The sequence below is a fragment of the Topomyia yanbarensis genome, chromosome 3 (genome assembly GCF_030247195.1).
Source record: "Topomyia yanbarensis strain Yona2022 chromosome 3, ASM3024719v1, whole genome shotgun sequence".
NCBI classification, from domain to species: domain Eukaryota; kingdom Metazoa; phylum Arthropoda; class Insecta; order Diptera; family Culicidae; genus Topomyia; species Topomyia yanbarensis.
Genome location: NC_080672.1, coordinates 311,746,520 through 311,764,958, shown reverse-complemented (window position 1 = coordinate 311,764,958; position 18,439 = coordinate 311,746,520). Strand labels below are relative to the sequence as shown.

At 35.0% G+C, this 18,439-nt stretch overlaps 1 protein-coding gene across 1 annotated transcript in view; it reads right to left on the bottom strand.

Moving 5' to 3' along the window:
* LOC131690584 (glutaminyl-peptide cyclotransferase-like) overlaps positions 1–17,467 on the bottom strand; it is a 39,317-nt gene extending 21,850 nt beyond the window's left edge. Inside the window, exon 1 of the mRNA XM_058976479.1 lies at positions 16,972–17,467. Within this exon, the coding sequence (XP_058832462.1) occupies positions 16,972–17,061 (90 nt within the window). The 5' untranslated portion in view covers positions 17,062–17,467. The remainder of the gene's footprint in view (positions 1–16,971) is intronic.
* Between the last annotated feature and the right edge of the window lie 972 nt (positions 17,468–18,439).

The window sequence follows — 18,439 nt, the reverse complement described above, 5'->3', positions numbered from 1 at the left end:
CTGTTCAATGATGAGGGCCGTCTCAGTTTAATAGTGCCCAGAGGCCCCCGGCAGTTTTAAGATAGCTCCGGCCGATGTACGAAGGTTCCATGATCAATTTCCCTCGCATGTGGACTTGAAAGGAGAAGACTACTGAATGCTCCAGCAACTAACCTCAGAATCTGTACTTTAAATACAATTTAAAATATACCTTCTTACAGAAATATTACTAAATATAAAGTTAAACTTCATTAAACATGTGATTATACAATTTCTCGCACTTCAAACAGATTTAACTCAAAAATTTCCGATAACGCTAACGTTAAATTTAATGTAGTGTGTTGACGATGACGATGATATTAACGTGAAATTCAACGCCGGTAATGGCGCAAAATTCATCGTTATCGACGGTAAAGTTGAATTCAACGTTAACAACCCTGGTTGGGATGGTGGAGTAATCTCTCTGGCGTCGGAGATTAGGCAATCTATTAGACGTTTGTTTGACAATTCAGCGGTGGGTTCTGTCAACAAGTATACTCCTGCGAACAGAAAAACTCGTCCGACAAACAACTTTGTTAGTCCGATTCGTTTGATGTTGGATCGAATCAACGATATTGTCGGACGTCGCACCCCTCGGAGTAACGTCAGAATAAGTAAACAAGAAATAATCAGCTGATCAGAAACGTCTCATGGATTGCCTAATTGGCACTCAGATGTCGACGGAAAATAAACAAAAAGAGAATGAGCGTTGCACATTTGAAATCAGTTTTAACAGTCAAACGGTCTAATAGATAGATGGATAGTTTTATATGTGGGGTCTAATACTATGTTCACACTACAGAATTAAAACACGTTCTAATAATTGGCAAACAAGAAAAATGTCATCAAGATAGCGTCAAAGCACGTTTTACTATGTTCACACCACAATGTTAAAACATGTTTTAATAATAGGGAACAAGAAAATCGTCACGATAGCGTTAAAACACGTTTTAACTCGAACTGTGAACGTAGTATAATAGATGAAAGATCTTATGGTTTAAAACATATGTAGTACTATACGTTCACAGTTAAGACCTGTTTTAGCAAAATCTTGATGACATTTTTCTTGTTGTAATTACACTAGTTTACAAAAAAGAAAAATAAAATCTTAACTTCAATATATGACCATATTTTTCGATGTAAAATTATGTACTGAATCCAAAAATGAAGTCCAAAAAAATTATAGTAGAACAGTTTTTGAGTTATAGTAAAAAGAAGAGTTTCGCAATTAAAATAAAAAAATACGTTCAGTATAAACCAAATATTTTCGGCTCTGGAGCACCGATATGAAATATTATTATATTAAATTAAACGTAAATGGATGTACTTTTGGCCTCTTGAACATATTGTTTTAGTGCGACTAATGGTTTATTTAGATTAAAACTTACCGTAAATAACACAAATTTTACAAAATAAAGGAAATTCACTTACAGTCGTGATTCGCTGGTTGGGCTACACCTATGTCCAACTAACGAATTTGATTCGTTAGTTGGACCGATTGACAGATGTCAAAAACTCTCCAAAGGAGACGTTAGGAGTGTAATTGCATCTATTCACATCTCTAATAATTGTCAGATTGATTGTCAAAGTAAATTTGACATAAGATTTTGATATTCAGATGCTTTTTAGTTGGACAATGGTCCAACTAGCGGAGGTCCAACTAAAAAGCGGTCCAATTGAAAAGTGTCCAACCAGCGAATGACGACTGTATTACATTCGAAAACTGTCACCCATGAATTCTACAAAACCAAAATGAAATGCAACTTATGGAAACATATTTTACGTAATTTGAGGTAGAAAATGAGATACAGCACCATATACCTAATACAAACGAGGAAAAACGAAGTCCGCCAACTTATGCCTTCCGCGAACTAGGCCCTGGCTTTCCTATTACAATAAAGACCCGATTTTATCAGCCTCTGAGTTTGTCAGCTTTTTGGCCCGATTTTGGCAGCCTCATATAAATATTGATAGTTGGTTGTTTGATGGGCTCTAGCAGACGAACCCAGTTGAATTCGAGCATATTTTTCTTATCTTAGAGATCAAAAAATGTGCTAACATAAAAATATTTTTTTTTAATTTTGCACTGTTTGACCCCTTTAAGAGAAATTTAAACTAAATAATCAAAAAGGGTTATGAGGCTATATCTAGAGGCTGAAGAAGAATACTTTAAGAGCTGCGGTTTATTAAAAAAAAGATAAATATATGTCCCGATTTCGACAATGTCCCCGTTTTATCAACCTAAAATTCACCAAGGGGCTGATAAAAACGGGTCTTCACTGTATTAGTTTATTTTTCGGCATAAATCATTAGATGTGAACGAAACCAGAAACATCAAAGTTCCAGATATCTCTCGGCGACAACGCCTGTCATGGAAACTGTCACTAATCACGATGTAGTTAATGAGATGCGAGGTTATTTTTTGCGAAACTATTTTACTGTAAAATCGGATTTCACTTATATGACACTTCTTTTAGTAAACTTTCTATAACATCAATTCATGCAAAAATTATCTAAACAAACATCAATTTTATGCTAAACATGCTCAACTTCTGTGACGGACATTTTGTAATGTATTATATGATATTATGATTATGATCTTGCAATTGAAAAAGGTACATTTTATCTGCATATTTTTGGTTACTTGCAACAAACTTGTGTACAGGTATACATGTAAACATTCCTCGTTAATTATACTTATCAATAAATTTTGTAGTCACGCCAAACATTTTGGTCAACAAAGCCACAAAAAATGTTTCCTTGAACAGATCGATAGAAGTCATACAATACATATCTTGCACTTATTTTTATTTTTGCATGTCCGAAAGATGAAGGAAATTTACAACATTATTATTTCAAAAATGCTCGAGAATCTTCACAAAAAGCGATAAACGTTTCCCAGTTTTATAGTACAGCAAAATTTTTCACAATAAAATATTCTAGATGATGAACTTTCAGTTCAAAATCTATGGATAGCCCCATTCACTCCATATACGCTCGCCTATAGGACGAGTGTATGTCAAAATGGGAAAATTATGCTTCTTTTAATATTTTTCTTCGAGGATAAGTTATCACTTTTTGACATAGGTGGAAAAATACAATTTATTTACGTAATTATAAGGTCTAGAAGTATCTAATTAGCAAGGGACTGGAAGACATGAAGTATTTTAATATTAAAAGCCGTAGTAACGATAGCTCTCAATAATAAAATACTACATGTCTTCCAGTTCCTTGCTAATTGAATGTCGTTAAAAATAAAAACAAAAAAAAGTTTGAATTACTTATAGTCGTTAAAAAAAGATAAATCGTCTAGAAGTGAAATTATATTGGATTCACATAGAGTTTTACGACGTACTGATTTTACTGTACTTGTCAACAAAACTTCAATGTACTACAATACATAGTAGACATCTCAGTGTAATTACAAAATATTCTATGTCCTTCACATTATTCTATAGTTCAGATTTTAAACCTAAATCTTTTAGGCACAGATCTCCGATCAACATGGGAAACGTGCCATTTGAGCCGCTACTGATTCCTTAAATCAAGTCTTTTTCGATGTCCTACATAATTTCAAAAAATGAGCGGCTAGATTTTCAATGAAGAAAAAGAAATTATTAGTTTTACAAGTTTTACTTGACGTATGTAGTGGTATGTAGTATGTGGGTGAACAGTGAGTCTAGTTTTGTACGGTATGCAAACGCGGCTCGATGGCGGATCCAAGACATAGTGTCTCGATCATGTACATTTGGAACAACATCAGATGTTGTTTCAAACTGTTCTCAACTCCTATTCGACAGCTCTCACAACGCACAACGGCTTGGTAAGGCCAAACTGGTGTCGAGGGGGGTCAATTAAGGTTGTCTGGCGTATTGTTGATGGTCTCATCATTAGCTTCTGCATTAAAATCGTCAGATAGCCTTAGTTGATTATAGAATTAGGGATTTTTTATAAAATTATTTATATCATATAGTATTTTTGCTTTAGGTACTTGATGTTCGAGCTTGTAGAATCCCTTGAGCGTCTCATATACAAGTTCCAACAGAAATTAAGGATTCGATGAAAGAAATCTTTTGTATGAGACGGTCGACCGAGGGCGTCGAAATGCCGAAAGAGATGAGCAGCGGTAGGCCAGTTTTACACAATATTCGATTCAACAAAGCGGAAAAATAAGTTTCCAAATGTGTACTACTAATGTCATACAACTCAGCGCATTCGCCGGAAGTATGGAAGATCTTTTGAGAAAGTGAATTTTATCATTCATGATCATTAAATTCAATATATACATATTTAAATAAACTAAACACGCGTCGATTTCTTCCATTCGGGAAGGAATCAAAAGTTTTACTGTAATGTTAAAATCCAATTGATATAAACATTACGTCAAGGCGGGGTTGGTTGATGGAACGATGACTTCGGAACATGTCTGGCGCTGTACACGAAATGGGTCATCGGAAAGTCAATTGAGCTAACACCTACCTAAATCCATGAACCAAGTTATTTGCATGAATATATTTAAAAACATGCAAACATCTTTTTTCTGTAAATCACTACCAGCTAGTGGGAGATAGGATGGTTAACACACACACGTACAAAATCTTGACCAAACGCTCATTTTTGTTTTGAAATGAGAAAATCAGCCAAACTTCAACTTCATTTTTTTACTATAACTCAAGAGCTGTTCTACGGTAATTTTTTGAACTGCATTTTCGGATTCAGCACCAGGGACGCCACATTGAAATCTGCCATAAAAATTGTTTCGGCCATAAAAAATCTTTTTACCATCTGTGATCACTAAAACAGGGAAAAAATCTGTGAAAGCTGTGATAAATTTCCAAAAAATCTGTGAAAAAGCACAATATATACAAAAATCTGTGAAAATCTATTTTTATCAAAATGCCAAAAATCTGTCATTTGTGAAAAAGAATCTGTGACCAAAAATTGTAAAAAATCTGTGACATTGCAGAAAAATCTATAAATAAGGTAACCCTCAGCACACAATTTTACATGGAAAATGGAGTTCAAATATTGAAGTTACGATATTTATTTTTATTTTACAAACCAGTGTAATTAACCGCTTGTTTTTGACAGAAACGCACTGTGAGCTGACGGCATTAGGTTTAAGGGAATGATATACATCTACCCAGTAGGGGTGAGTGAGGACACTTGATCCTTGGGGATATTTGATTCCCTGGCCATATCTCATAATCTATACATCAGAAGTTACCATAATATAAAAAGAAAATGAAATATTTGATCGTTTATAATGTTTTAAAAACAAATCTTATGTATAACATTTGGTTTGGAAAAAGTGTACAATATTTTAGAAAATATGTATTGATATTCATCTCGAAGACCTTTTAACAATTTTTTTAATCGGTTGTATGAGATCGGCGAACTAATTACATATGAATATTTTCAAGTAAGATTACTTTCTAAGGGTTTTTGTCTAGAAAAAAAAGTTTTTCGAATAAAAAGTTTCACACCATATACAAAAAAATTGTTCACCTCATACAATCCCTGTAACACTGGATACACTTGATCCTTATCATTAGCTCTCTCAAACACTTTGGAAATGAATAGAAATAGAAAAAATCATTTTCATAATGTGCCTGGCAATAACTACTGTTCTAAAATGTTTTTTCCGTGAACAAATTATGGTATATGTTACTGAACGTTGGAAAAACCAGTTAAACAGCACTGATTTACCGCAATTACTTGTCTTGACTTTCTACTGTGATTAAAGCACAGACTAACAAACATAACACTCAAAACAAAGCTTCGCCCGCTTTAACGGTCATTTTAAATATATTTGTAGTTGGGACTGTGGCCACATTTGAAATTATGGCGCCACTGACATATGAACAAGCATATGGGGGATAGACAACTAGTGAAAAATTGTTCCCAAACCTGAGGGGTAACCCACCAGTAAATTAGTGTTTGGGACTGTGAATAAAAGGTGGAGCTAGTGTTCTGGTAAAATTGTCGGATCGATGTTTTTTGAGGGAATTCCCTTATAGTGTTATGTCTGTTAGTCTGTGATTAAAGTTTGTCGTGCATCTAAAAAGGTAGTCTAATTAATTAATTTGTCAGGACAGGTGATTAGTTACTTTGTTTTTTTAGCCCTAGTAGGCAGGGGATCAAGTTACCCCAAATTTTTACGAAAACATCGTTTTGACATGATTTTCAAAATTGTTTATATTACTGATAAGGCATAATATTCGGAATTAAATATAATTCATAGCTCTTATAGTTCAAATTGACTAAAAAATGGCGAATTCCGCAATTTAAATTTTTTTTCATTGAGAAGTTTTGAGAAAAAAAAAAAACAAAAGTGGGATAAAGTGTATCCACTCTCCCCTAAAGTTTAGCGGGAAGTGAGTCGAAATTTCGGCTGGTTCAAATTCATATACGGAACACGAATTAGAAGCAGCCAAAAGTCCGGCTGATTTTTCGGCTGAGCTTACTTAAGGTTGGACAGAGAATGGGCAAAAATCGAAAACGAAAAAAGCAGTTTTTTCCACACCGTGTGCTAGATCTTCACAAAAATCAATCAGCTTATGTAGAATATTGTTACTGTACTGCTGATTGATTTTTTTGAAGATCCAACACACGGTGTGGAAAAAAAACTGCTTTTTTCGTTTTCGATTTTAGCGCTTTCTCTGTTCAACCTTAACTGGATATCGTCCGAATATGTTGTTAAATATTTCGCTGCCAATGATTAAATTTTTACATTCTATAGCACTTTACTGCCGTTCTACGCATAATTGTCCCATGTACATAGGTATTCAATTTTCAATTTCTGTATTTTTTTAATTTGAATAGACCTTTCTCGTCAAAAAATTTTATATGATTGGATGCTTCCTTTTTTATTCCCAATTCGTTACTTCCTATTGCCGCGATGATTTGGTACCTCTAACTATTGAAAAAATCAAAAATAGTGCAAGCTGCTCATTTAACCCCATATTCTGAATACCTATCTTGCCTTGTTTCCCGTATTTTTACGCCATTTGGATGAATTTCCTGTGGGGAATACTAAAAGGATGCCAGATCTGCATATATATTAGTAAATCTGTAGATTTTGCATTTTCACTGCAGATTTTTTGCAGATTACAAATACTTTGCAGAACAAAGCCTATGCCAGCCTATTTATACACCAGCCTTCAACGTTTTAAATCATTTAAATTATATACATACTACATTTCTACGTCGCATTTATTGAAGATTTTTGTAGCAATCTGCAGACTTTTATATTATTACTACAGGCTATTGTTTAAATAGACCTGGCATCACTGATGCTGAAATGATTCATTCATATACCTGTCAAAAATATAGAGCATTGTATGAAAATGTATAACCTCACTCTTCTGACAGTTCGGAGTGCTTGTTTACCTAAGACTTGTTTACACGGACTTTACAATTTACATTACATGAATACTTTCGATGCTCTTTGAAAGAATATCAACTCAAGAGGGATGAGGATTGGGACAATAGTAACCTGGTTCATTCATTGACCAATCGGCGCTGGATGTAAAACCCGGTGGCTTATGCTGAATCGAAAGATCAAGCATTGGGCTATAAAACGATTGCTTTCTGGATGATGGATAAGGATTTGTACACATTTGTTTGTTTGCTCGTGGGTTAATTCCTAACAAGATGATCCGATTGATTATTCATTTTTAGGTGGTGAAGTTTACCTGAACTATATAGGTAACGGATGATAAGTTGTTGAAATGATTTTGATCGTTCAATGCCCATATCGAAGAACGTTTCCATTGGTCAGAATGCCTACCAGCGTATGATAGTTGCAAACATGAGGACAAAAAGGTTATCGCTTTCGAATGGAACAATCATTTATTATTCGTGTTCAAATTCCATTACAGTAAAAGTTTCGTCGATTATCGCATTGTCGTTGATTTAGCCGGAAAATGCAAAATAGCGCTCGGCACTGACGATAAGGAGTAAGAAGGATTTGATTGGAGTGATAATAATGCAGAGCATTATATATTCTGGAAGAATATCAGGGAGGAGAAATTATATGTAAATTTATATTATATCCCGAGTTGCCATCATTTTGGCACCGCAATAAAGCTATCTGCAACTGCTGTCTTGTTCAAATTAGCAGGAAGTAACTAGTCAGCGAATGATAGATTTCATAGTCAATTTATTTACTTTTTCTGAAGGATAAGTAATTAGTATATTGTGAATATATATGTCGCCGGTGCCGTGTGTTATGGAACCATTGGTCAGCAGACCGTCCTTGTCGTACTGGTCATAGATGCGACGTTTTTTCTCATCTGATAGCACTTGACATGCTTCGGAGATCTGTCTTAACGTTCTCTACTTAGCGCAGGATACGCGAAACCACTGCTAGCTTTCGAAAGACAATTCCTAGCTGCTGCTACTCTATCAGTCTCTCTCTCGACTGAGGACTACAATTTCGGTCGATTAAATTATGCTATGAAAATTGTACTTCCTGGAATTTCTTCTAACGAGATCAATTCATTGTGAGGAATTTCGCTGCGTTCCAATATTGCTTGCCTCTGTAGGTGATGATGTGTATGGATTCACTTCGGCAGCCAGCTCTTATGTTTTGGGTAATTTTGCTATCTTATTCTGCTGAATAAATCATCTGCCTAAAGCCTCTACGTTATACTACGGTCACTTTAAAAACGCCCTGCTATTTAATCTTGTAGCTCTAGGTAAGTCAGTCCTGGCACTCTTCTCGACTATTCCTGGCACTATATCGCTGACGTCGCACTTATCACGGTGATCAAACTTGGCGAGAGCGGCAGTGGTTTCGTCGGAATTGTTCACTCGACAAGCAGGAAGTGCAAGGACTCTGCTACTTATGCCTGAGCCCCTCGTTGAAACCTTCGTCCTGTCGGAGTGTTAGCTTCGTCCGATACCGGAGCGTATTGCTGAAGCGAAGCAGTCTGCTACTGGCGCTGCTTCCTTCGAATCGGAATCGCTGAATATTCCCGTTAGCCGAATGTCCAACGTGGCCGAAGGCAAACCGATTGCAGCAACACCACCAGCCGTAGCTGACATTTTAGCCTTCAATCCAAGTCCTTGCCATTGGCATAGCGACAGACGAGTGCGGTGCAGGCTGGACATCGGTTGACTCGGTGCCGGACGGGGCGAAACAGCTGCTACAGGAGCGGACCTAGTATGGTGTGTAAAGGTCATCAATTGCCATAGATCACCAAAATGCTCTGCGATTAACATTGTGAACAAAACAAACCAAATGAAATTGATCGCAACAACGATAAAATAATATAAATTCTGCCCAAACATTTGAAACATTTGAAAAGGGTCCAACTGCCAAACGTAAACCTTGAGAAAAAGGCAAAAGAAGTTTTGGTCGAATTCATTATAATTCTATTAAAAAATGGAATACTGTTTTATTTAGTTTGATTGCACATATTGTTTACATCAGACACACCCCTTAATTCATTGAGTACGTATTTCACTGCCTTTATAATCCTTTTGGAATCAGTTACAATAATCCTTTATAATCATTTTATAATAAGCGTATTGCTAGTTAGGACTTTTATATCAGCCGAGCCCTTTTATAAATTGTTATAAAATCATTATCAAAATTCTTCATAATCCATTGTTGCGTTATATTTATGCACATGGCCAGATAGATAGTTTTTAACTGGGACGTGACGTGTGGATACGAAAAAACTCAATGTCAATTGCAGCCAGGGGGAGCTGTCAAATGCAGCCAAAGGTAACCGCAAATGCAGTCAGGGGGAACTGTCAAATGTAGCCAGTCCATTTAAAATATGTGAGGAAGAAAGAGTGGCTATGCAAGACAAGAGATCAAATGAATAGAAAAAATTAAAAAGAAAACATCTATCCACAGGTTTTGTCCCAGGATTTTAATAGAGAACATGAAAATTCGATTTGTTTGCATTTGGCAGTAGGCCTTTTTCAAATGTTTGGCTAGAAATTCCTTACTTCTTCAATGAATCATGTACAAGAAAAGTAAAAATGTTAAATTTAACGGAATAATGTATGATGCCGACATCAAATAAAAAATTACAGCTGAGCGACCTTGTTTGGAAAGTGTTAACTTTTGGCAGCGAACCAAACCAAGTTTCTCATACTATGATCGAATCAACAAAAATTCCAAGACCATGTAAACAATCTCTCTGAACTGTCAAAAAAGTGAGGTTAAACATTATCATGCAATGTTCTCCACCGAGAGGTTCACTTCAGTTTGTTTACATAATCAATGAACTTTGTACCGCGACTCACCACTTCATTTGCCGCGTTGCCAGGAACTCAAGCAAAAATATACAAAACAGTGTTGCCCAAACACACATTTTGAGTCCCACCATTCTTGTAAACGTGAAAAAAATACTCAACATTCTTGCATTTTTCAAATTTAAAAAAATCAATTAAAAATCACGATAGCTCCAAACAGTCTCATTTCAACGGCAATATTCTTAAAAATGTGTAGTCTTTTGAATAAAAATAAGAAAAAAGGGGGTTAGGTCGGACGAGAAAGGTCTATTCCATAGAACATGGACCAATTAAGCTTATAACGGCAGTTTAGCTGTGTAGCTAAATTATTTTAACATAAAAAATAAAATTTTGGAATCTAAAAATTAGATTCAAAACACATATAACAGCGTTCTGCAAGGATGTTGGGCCTTTCATTTGGAACCAATTTGGTTAAGAGCGATTCAGTCATTCCTGACACACGTATGAGGAAGGGACACACACATGCATACACGTCGACTAGATTCGTCAAGCATAATCGGCACTTGGCCCGCGGAAAAAATCCTCAAAATTTGAGCGTTTTATATACTTTTCTTTTATAAGAAAAGACATTCAACAACTGGAAAACGTATTGGTCCATGGTTCACTTTTCTTGACAAAAGATTCGTGGCTTCGCTATATTACACCTACATTTTTTTTCACCCAGATTGGTATATGAGTACAATTTCACGCTGGCAAACTTTTGGGACGGTGCAAGCATGGTTTTGCATAACTTATCACATCACTGCTTTTCTTGGAACCTGAGCTCGTGTGGAAAACAAGTTGATATTTTTTCCGGAAAAAGGAATGAGGAGAATGTTCCTATGGCACGTCGCTCCCGACGGTTTGTCGTCTTCACCACTTTATCGTTTTTTGGTGCGTTATCGCCCACACCAGAAGAAGCCTACAACTGATGATCTCGGATAGCTCGAATGACAACATTTATGGATTTGATTATCTCATTATGACTTGTTCACCCAGATTAATCCGACTGTTTAAGTGCGGATCGATTTCGAGACACTCAATCTCATTAATTATAATAGGAAACTAAATATAGGAAATGAGAACGCAAACTTCCCGCAATTAGCATTCAATGGAACGATTTCATCGAATGAACCGTTAGGCAATTGTTTCACGGAGTGATCGGTTCAAGAGGAACAAACTTGTACCGGTAAAGCGACTATTTTCACATGTTATTACAAGTGTAGCAACACGTAGTCTGTAAACATGAATGAATTAGTTTTTGTACAAAGCGCTTATACAAAAACTAGAAGAATAGTTTGGTATCACTTTCACCGTAAATAATAGTATGCGTAGCCTGGTGAATAATATTGGCGTAGGTATGCGATATTTTATTAGCTACTATGCGTGAAATCTGCTAGCAACAATTAGCATAATCGTATGTTACATACCTATGCGATTTTGCTCTCTTGCTACAGAGCCATTCGATCTCTGAGGAAAATGTATTGATTTCATTTTATTTGTTTTAAAGTCAATAGAATTAAGTAAAGCGTCACACAGTAATATATGGTATGTGATTTTTCTTCGACAATTGAAATTGCACGAACAATGCAGATATGGATATTTCAATTGTCGATATGGATGATACTGAAAATAGGTTGCCTTTACACGATTAGGATTTTTGCTAACATATGAAATTATGTTTATATGGTTAAAATGTGGTTAGCCTCCACAATTCTTCTTCTTCTTAGCTTCTGTTTGGCTTGTTTGTGAAACAAAGCCCAAAATGGCACAGCATATAAAGCTATATTGCCAGCTAATTTTCGTTTATAGTCCGATGGACTTTACTTTTTGTGACTAACCGACGATAAACTCGCAGCGCCACAAAATTGGTCCACCACAGCACGAGTAATTCGCCCAATCAAGGTGAAAATAGCGAATTATCTAGCACTCGGTGAGAACCAACATGTCGACACGTTGAAATGTTCACCGGAAGTGAGCCTCCACAATTGAGTTATTAAGCCATATGCTGTTTATGCTTCTTTCCGATACAGCTGACATTAAAGATATGTAAACAAACATTTTTGTTCGCTTTTTACATTTATTATAAAAGAAAAGCATAGAAATATTATAGAATTCGCTCAGGCTTCTAAGGATGACCTGATGACTGCAAAGTTTCTAAGTCACAAACATCGGATTGATCTGAAACATATCTAAGAAAATGAAAAGCTATATAAATAACTCCAAGCAGCACCCAAAAAAAAATTGGATTGATGGATCTTGACCTGTAACTGATCTATTGGTCATGATCTAACAGTTGTTTAATCACATCAATATCAAATACCTGCCTGAAAACATTCCAATAGACACTCATTCCAGAGCTCTGAAATCAATCATAATCCTCAGATTTCCTATCATATTGAGCTCACTTTTGAATGGGTGTACTGTGATATGGATTAGGGTCTTTGTAATAGGAAGCGAAGTTGGAAACACAGAAACATGAAACATAGAACTGTTCACCGAAAAACTGCACAGTATTCAACATTTGCTGAACGTGTCTTTATTTTGGGAATGCGTAGAGTTGAGACGAAAACGTAATATGATTAATAACGAGGATAACACTTTCCGAAAGTAGAGTAAAACTTATGAAAAATGGCGTTTTCCGTGCGACTCTAGCAGGTCCTGATCAATTTTGGTGAGCTTTTGTTTCTGTTGTGTTACCAATTATATGAATAGGTAACATAAATGTTCGCAAAGAGTAATTTAAGGTCAAGATTACATCACTTTGCAACCGCCAATTGCGGAGGTTTAGTATCTACTATTTTACAAACTCTAAACAGCACATCATCTGATAAAATAACTTTGGCGTTATGTCTTCTATGAAGTATTTATGGAGAATTTGCTCTTCAAACAAATCTAGTTCGAGACTTAATGTCTTAAGCAAAATTTTGGGGAGTGCTATTACAAACCACTTTATTGAAGACATGAAGGCTCCGGGTATCAACATATTTTAGGCTATTTATACCTTTACAATAAATTATTATGATTTAACTGTTTATGATCTTCTATTATTTATAAACAATAAATTTTACATTTTATCCAAAGCTTGAGTTTGTAAAGCTCGTAATAAAAGTTGTTTAAGATCAAAAAATTTATTAAGGAATGTTTCGTAAATATCATTTTAAAACTCGATATGCTCCCTACACGTAATATTCATTCCTGCAAATAAAGTTGTTTTAAATGATAGTCTCAACAAATTCGCTAAAGAAACGAACTCTGTTACTATTTTTTGAAAAATTAATTCTCCATAATTTTAAAACTTCAAATATGACGGTTTCGGAATTATGTCATTTGGAGATTAGGTTCGATTTTCATCAAACCCCCACAAAACCGAATTTCTAGCTACGCCGCTGACCCTAAGTAAATAGAAACAAAGTCGTTCTACACTCGTTCACAAGAAAAATATGCAAAAAAAAAATTATTTTGCTTTAAATTTGCGCTAGAAGGCCCCTTTAAGAGAAATTTATATTATATAATCAGAAATAGCTATCAGACTAGATCAAGGGAAGGGAAGAATATTTTAACAGCTTCAGTTCTTTATAAAGAAGAAAAGAAATATGTCCCGATTGGTCAATGTCAGCTTAAACACACACCATGAGGCTGATAAAAAAACGGGTCTTTACTGTATTTATTACACTAGTTTACAAGAAAAATGAAGCTTCAAGAAAAAGTATTTTTAGACTAATTTTGGGTCTCTAAACACGAAAACAATATTCATTTTTTTGTTCAAAGAAGCGATTTTGTAATTTTCTCAAAAAAATTGTTTTTGGGCACTTTTAGTAGTTTTTAGTCAATATTTCGTGTCAAAATCATTCAATTAATTTAGTCAATATGCAGGTTGAAAGGTGCCGAGATGCCCTTTTCCATAAACATATAATATGTGTCGATCATATGTAAAATGTTTAGTGCTGCAAGCGACCAAAGTTTAAAAAAAGTGCATTTTTGACCATTTTTAAAAGTTACTCATTTTTAAACGATTTTTTTACCAAAAAATTTCGGACGTTTAAGAATCTCAGATGACAAATAATATGTTTACGTTAATTTTAAGCCTAATATCACTAACATCGGATGGAAAAGGTAACAGTTTGTCTGAAATTTCCTTTCAAAGAGAATTTTGACAGTTGGCTTTTAAGCCGTAATCCTATGTTTGTTGAGATTTGATCTACGCATATTATACATTTTCGGAAAGGGCACATCAATACCTTTCGAACTGTTTCGATCGGATCCTATTTGAACTAAATATTGACAAATAACTAAAATAGTGCCCAAAAACATCATTTTCAAAGAAATCTTGAAAATGCTTCTTTGAAAAAAAAATGGACTTGGTTTTCGTATTCAGCGATCCAAAATTAACTGAGGGAGCACCTTTCTTCTTAGCTTATCGCGATTACCTTAAAATTGTTAAAATCTGTCACATTAGATTCTGAAAATATGAAAAATTATTTTCCTGTAATAAAAAATAGAGCAAAAACAAAAAAGCGGAAGCAAAAGAAAAACTTTTTTTTAAACTCAAACTTCTTTGAAAGAGAAATAGAGTATTATTTTCGTATTCAGCGACCCAAAATTAATCTAGAAAACACTTTTTCTCGTAACTTCATTTTTCTTGTAAAATAGTATAATCTTATTTAAGACCAAAAGAGGTATGTGAAAAATAGAGCAATTTTTACTCGGTGCCTAATAACATCACCAGTTTTTGTCGGATTTTCGGATCTTAGGCTTAAAATTCACGTGAGAAGTTTGCCTGTCACATAAGTTTTTAAAAGATTTTTTTTGCTGATTCATTTTTTTTATGAAAAATCAACCAAAAATTTGTAATTTTACCAAACACTACTTTTTTTTACTTTGGTTGCTCTTAACTCTAAATTATTGATATTTTATCCTAACATGTTATACGTTTTTGGAATGGGCACATCAATACCTTTCGAATGGTTTGTGTTAATCGGAAGATTTCTCTAAAATGTCTCTCAAACAACTTAAATTTGCTGTTCTAGGTCACCGACGGCCAACCAAACTTTCGTTGACTACATTGACCACCATAGATGGTTCCGGAAGTGCCCGGGAAAAGCGGCCATCTTTCAAAATTTACGAACTCACATCAGTTTCCCAGAAATGGTTTGGCCGATTTTCACAAACTTAGTCCCATATGATAGCTATAATATCCCCATAGATGTCTATAAAATTTCGTACGGATCGCTTATATGGGCCCGGAAATATAGATTAAATCGTCCGGTCACATATGAAATTCCCATATAAGTCGGAACTCTATTTTTTTTCAAAGGGGGGACCCCATGAAATTTCAGAAATCGAATTCGTATTTTTGATGCCAAACATCTTTAAAATGCATGAAACGTCGAGATTTTATGTTATCTCGAAAATTTTTTTTTATAAAAATCGACTTTTTGGGACTTTTCCGATTTCGCACCTTTTTTCAGTTCAATATTACCATAGCTGTTTTTTCTTTTTCAAAATTTTAGAACTCGAATAATGATTTATTTTCCTGTATATAGTTGTCACGTGATGTATAATAATAAAATGTAATATATGCATTTAAAAGTTTTTAATGAATATAAACAACGCACACATTCTCGTGATTCATGATTGAGAAAGGCACAATTGCACCGCTAGGTGGATTAAAATAGGTTTTTACTGATAAGTTCGCCATGATGCAATCACATTCAAAATGTTTCTTTCCTCTTAAGGTTTTCTGTTAATAAAATATAAAACAATTAAAAATTGGGGTTTTCTTCAATTTAAATTTTTATCATAAATTTTTGTTTTTGTAAAATATGACTCAACATTTTTTCAGTGTATATTTTTTCATGCAGAAGTACTCATTCCCTGTAACTCGTTATCAGATAGTTTGCTGTATAAAATATGGTAATCGAACAACTTTTTTCGAAAATGCTACATGTACAAACTTCCACGATTTTTTTTAAATTGCTCTTGAGTCAAAATATTCTCATTTACTGGGAATAATGTTTAGTCTTTCGTGCCGGTGAAACGTGTAAAGTTTCATCAGAATCGATTTTCAGGAACTTATGGGTCTCTGGTCCAACACACCTTATGCCGCCTCTGAGGAGAGATCACATACAATAGCTCCTCCTCCCGCCACCAATAACCAGCAGATTTCCGATTTGCACTTTCCATTGGACATTACAAAATACTTTAAATACGGTATTGGCACTTACGACAAAATATAAAAAAAATAATATAAAATTGCATGCTAACTTAGTTTGTAATAATCAGCACAAGTCAAAAAAACATTTTGAGTTTTTTTGGGTTCAAATTTTTGTTTTTGTAAAATTTTGTAAAAAAGTGTAGAATGGTCGAAATCCAAAAGTCGAGATCCAAACTATGCTTATTGAGAAATATGTGCTAATAAAAGCTAATAACTATCTGTTTTTTGCGCCCCTAAATTTTTCGCTTGTTGCCAAAATCGGATCCCTACTGCATTACAATATATATTGCGAAGGCTGTACTGTACATTAATAATTAAATTGTATTTCAATTTTGTTTTGAGATTAATACATACTCATCGAGGCACTGTTATGCGATTACAGCCTCTAAACTGGTTCCACTCAAACTATAACTATCACTTTCAACTCACGCGTCTTTGAGGTATATTACAAACATCATATATCAGCATGCTGTTGCTCTCACCTGTTGAATCGGCCACCGCGTGAAGGTCACCAGCGCTAGCAGTAGCGGCAAATGCAAGGAAGCAATCTTAAAGCATTTACGATGCCACATCGTGCGAAAATGCTGTTTGGAGTTTGAACTAGTCGTCGGTGTTTTTATCTACCTTACATAAGCGTGTCTGTTTTGAATTTAATAAATATGGGCAAACTGTGTAGCTCTCAAAATGAGCATTGAACACTATCAAGTGAATGATGGAACACCCTTAGACGAGGTTTTAGCTACCAGCAACCGGAGCACGCGTTGGTAAATTATTAACTTGTTTTTCTCGTTAAGATACACCGTAATTTCAATAGTCTTTGAAAGCTACAGCACTTGTTATCAGTTAGGTCGCCAGGCCTTTTCCGGTAACACTGCTGAAGTCACAAGAGGCACCCGCGAACACACGTTCGAACGTAGCGGGGGGATTCCGAAACCGTCGCGACTAGTCGTGATGACGAGCAACAGGCGAATGAATGGCAAAGCTCTCTGGGTGCGCTTGCGAACTTTATGTACCTACACTAAATGTGTAGTGAATGAAGCCGTGTCGAATCAAGCTCTAAAGCTGCACATTCTAGAGTAACCGATCCCGGATTCATCTCAGCCCCTCTATTCATCTTTCCCATTTGAACGCATTAGCTAGGATAGTGTCAGTTATTTTTGTTCAATGCTTTATCTCATATGGTAGAAGGAAAAGAAAGGCACTTGATTTGAATTTTCACTTAGTTCATACATAAATCTTTTACATGTTTCCTACCATTTTTATTATCATACTGCTGCTTACTAAATAAGCATAGACATTCATTTCTATTAATGTGCAATTGTTTAATAGCAGGCCGGGGAATCAATAAAGAACATCTACCCTACATGTTTGAGTTGAAGCTAGCTATGGCGTCAGACTATCTGGAAGTGACACGATGAGTAGATTGGCCTGGTGGGCTCCTGGTGAGAGCAAAGATTGGAGGACTCACGTGATTATCAATTATCTTTTCGTTATTTAAAGTTTGAAATTTCAGTATCTAACAAATATTCTCAAGTATGGTTGTTTTATTAGTTCAAAATGACAGTTTTTTATGTTTTAGTATTATTCTTCAATATTTTTAAATGGAATATTGAAAAATAGATTACTGCACTGATAGATGAATTAAACTGAAACCTCTCGCTAAACGCTCCAAATATTAGGGTGGATCAAAAGTTATTGTTCCAGCATCGCACCATTTGGAGTCCGCTCAAAGCATTTAATAGAAAAACGTATAGTTTATACGTCTGTTTTATTAAGTCTATTATTCTATTTTTAATGGAAATTAAACAACAAGACAGGTTAAAGTTTTCAGGATGTGAATTTATTTATCGATGATTGTCACATCCCGAAATAGTTAAATTCCCGATGTCAGGTAACAGTTTTAGATCGGTGAACCTTCATTTCACCTTTAGAGAAATTGTTGAAGCAGAA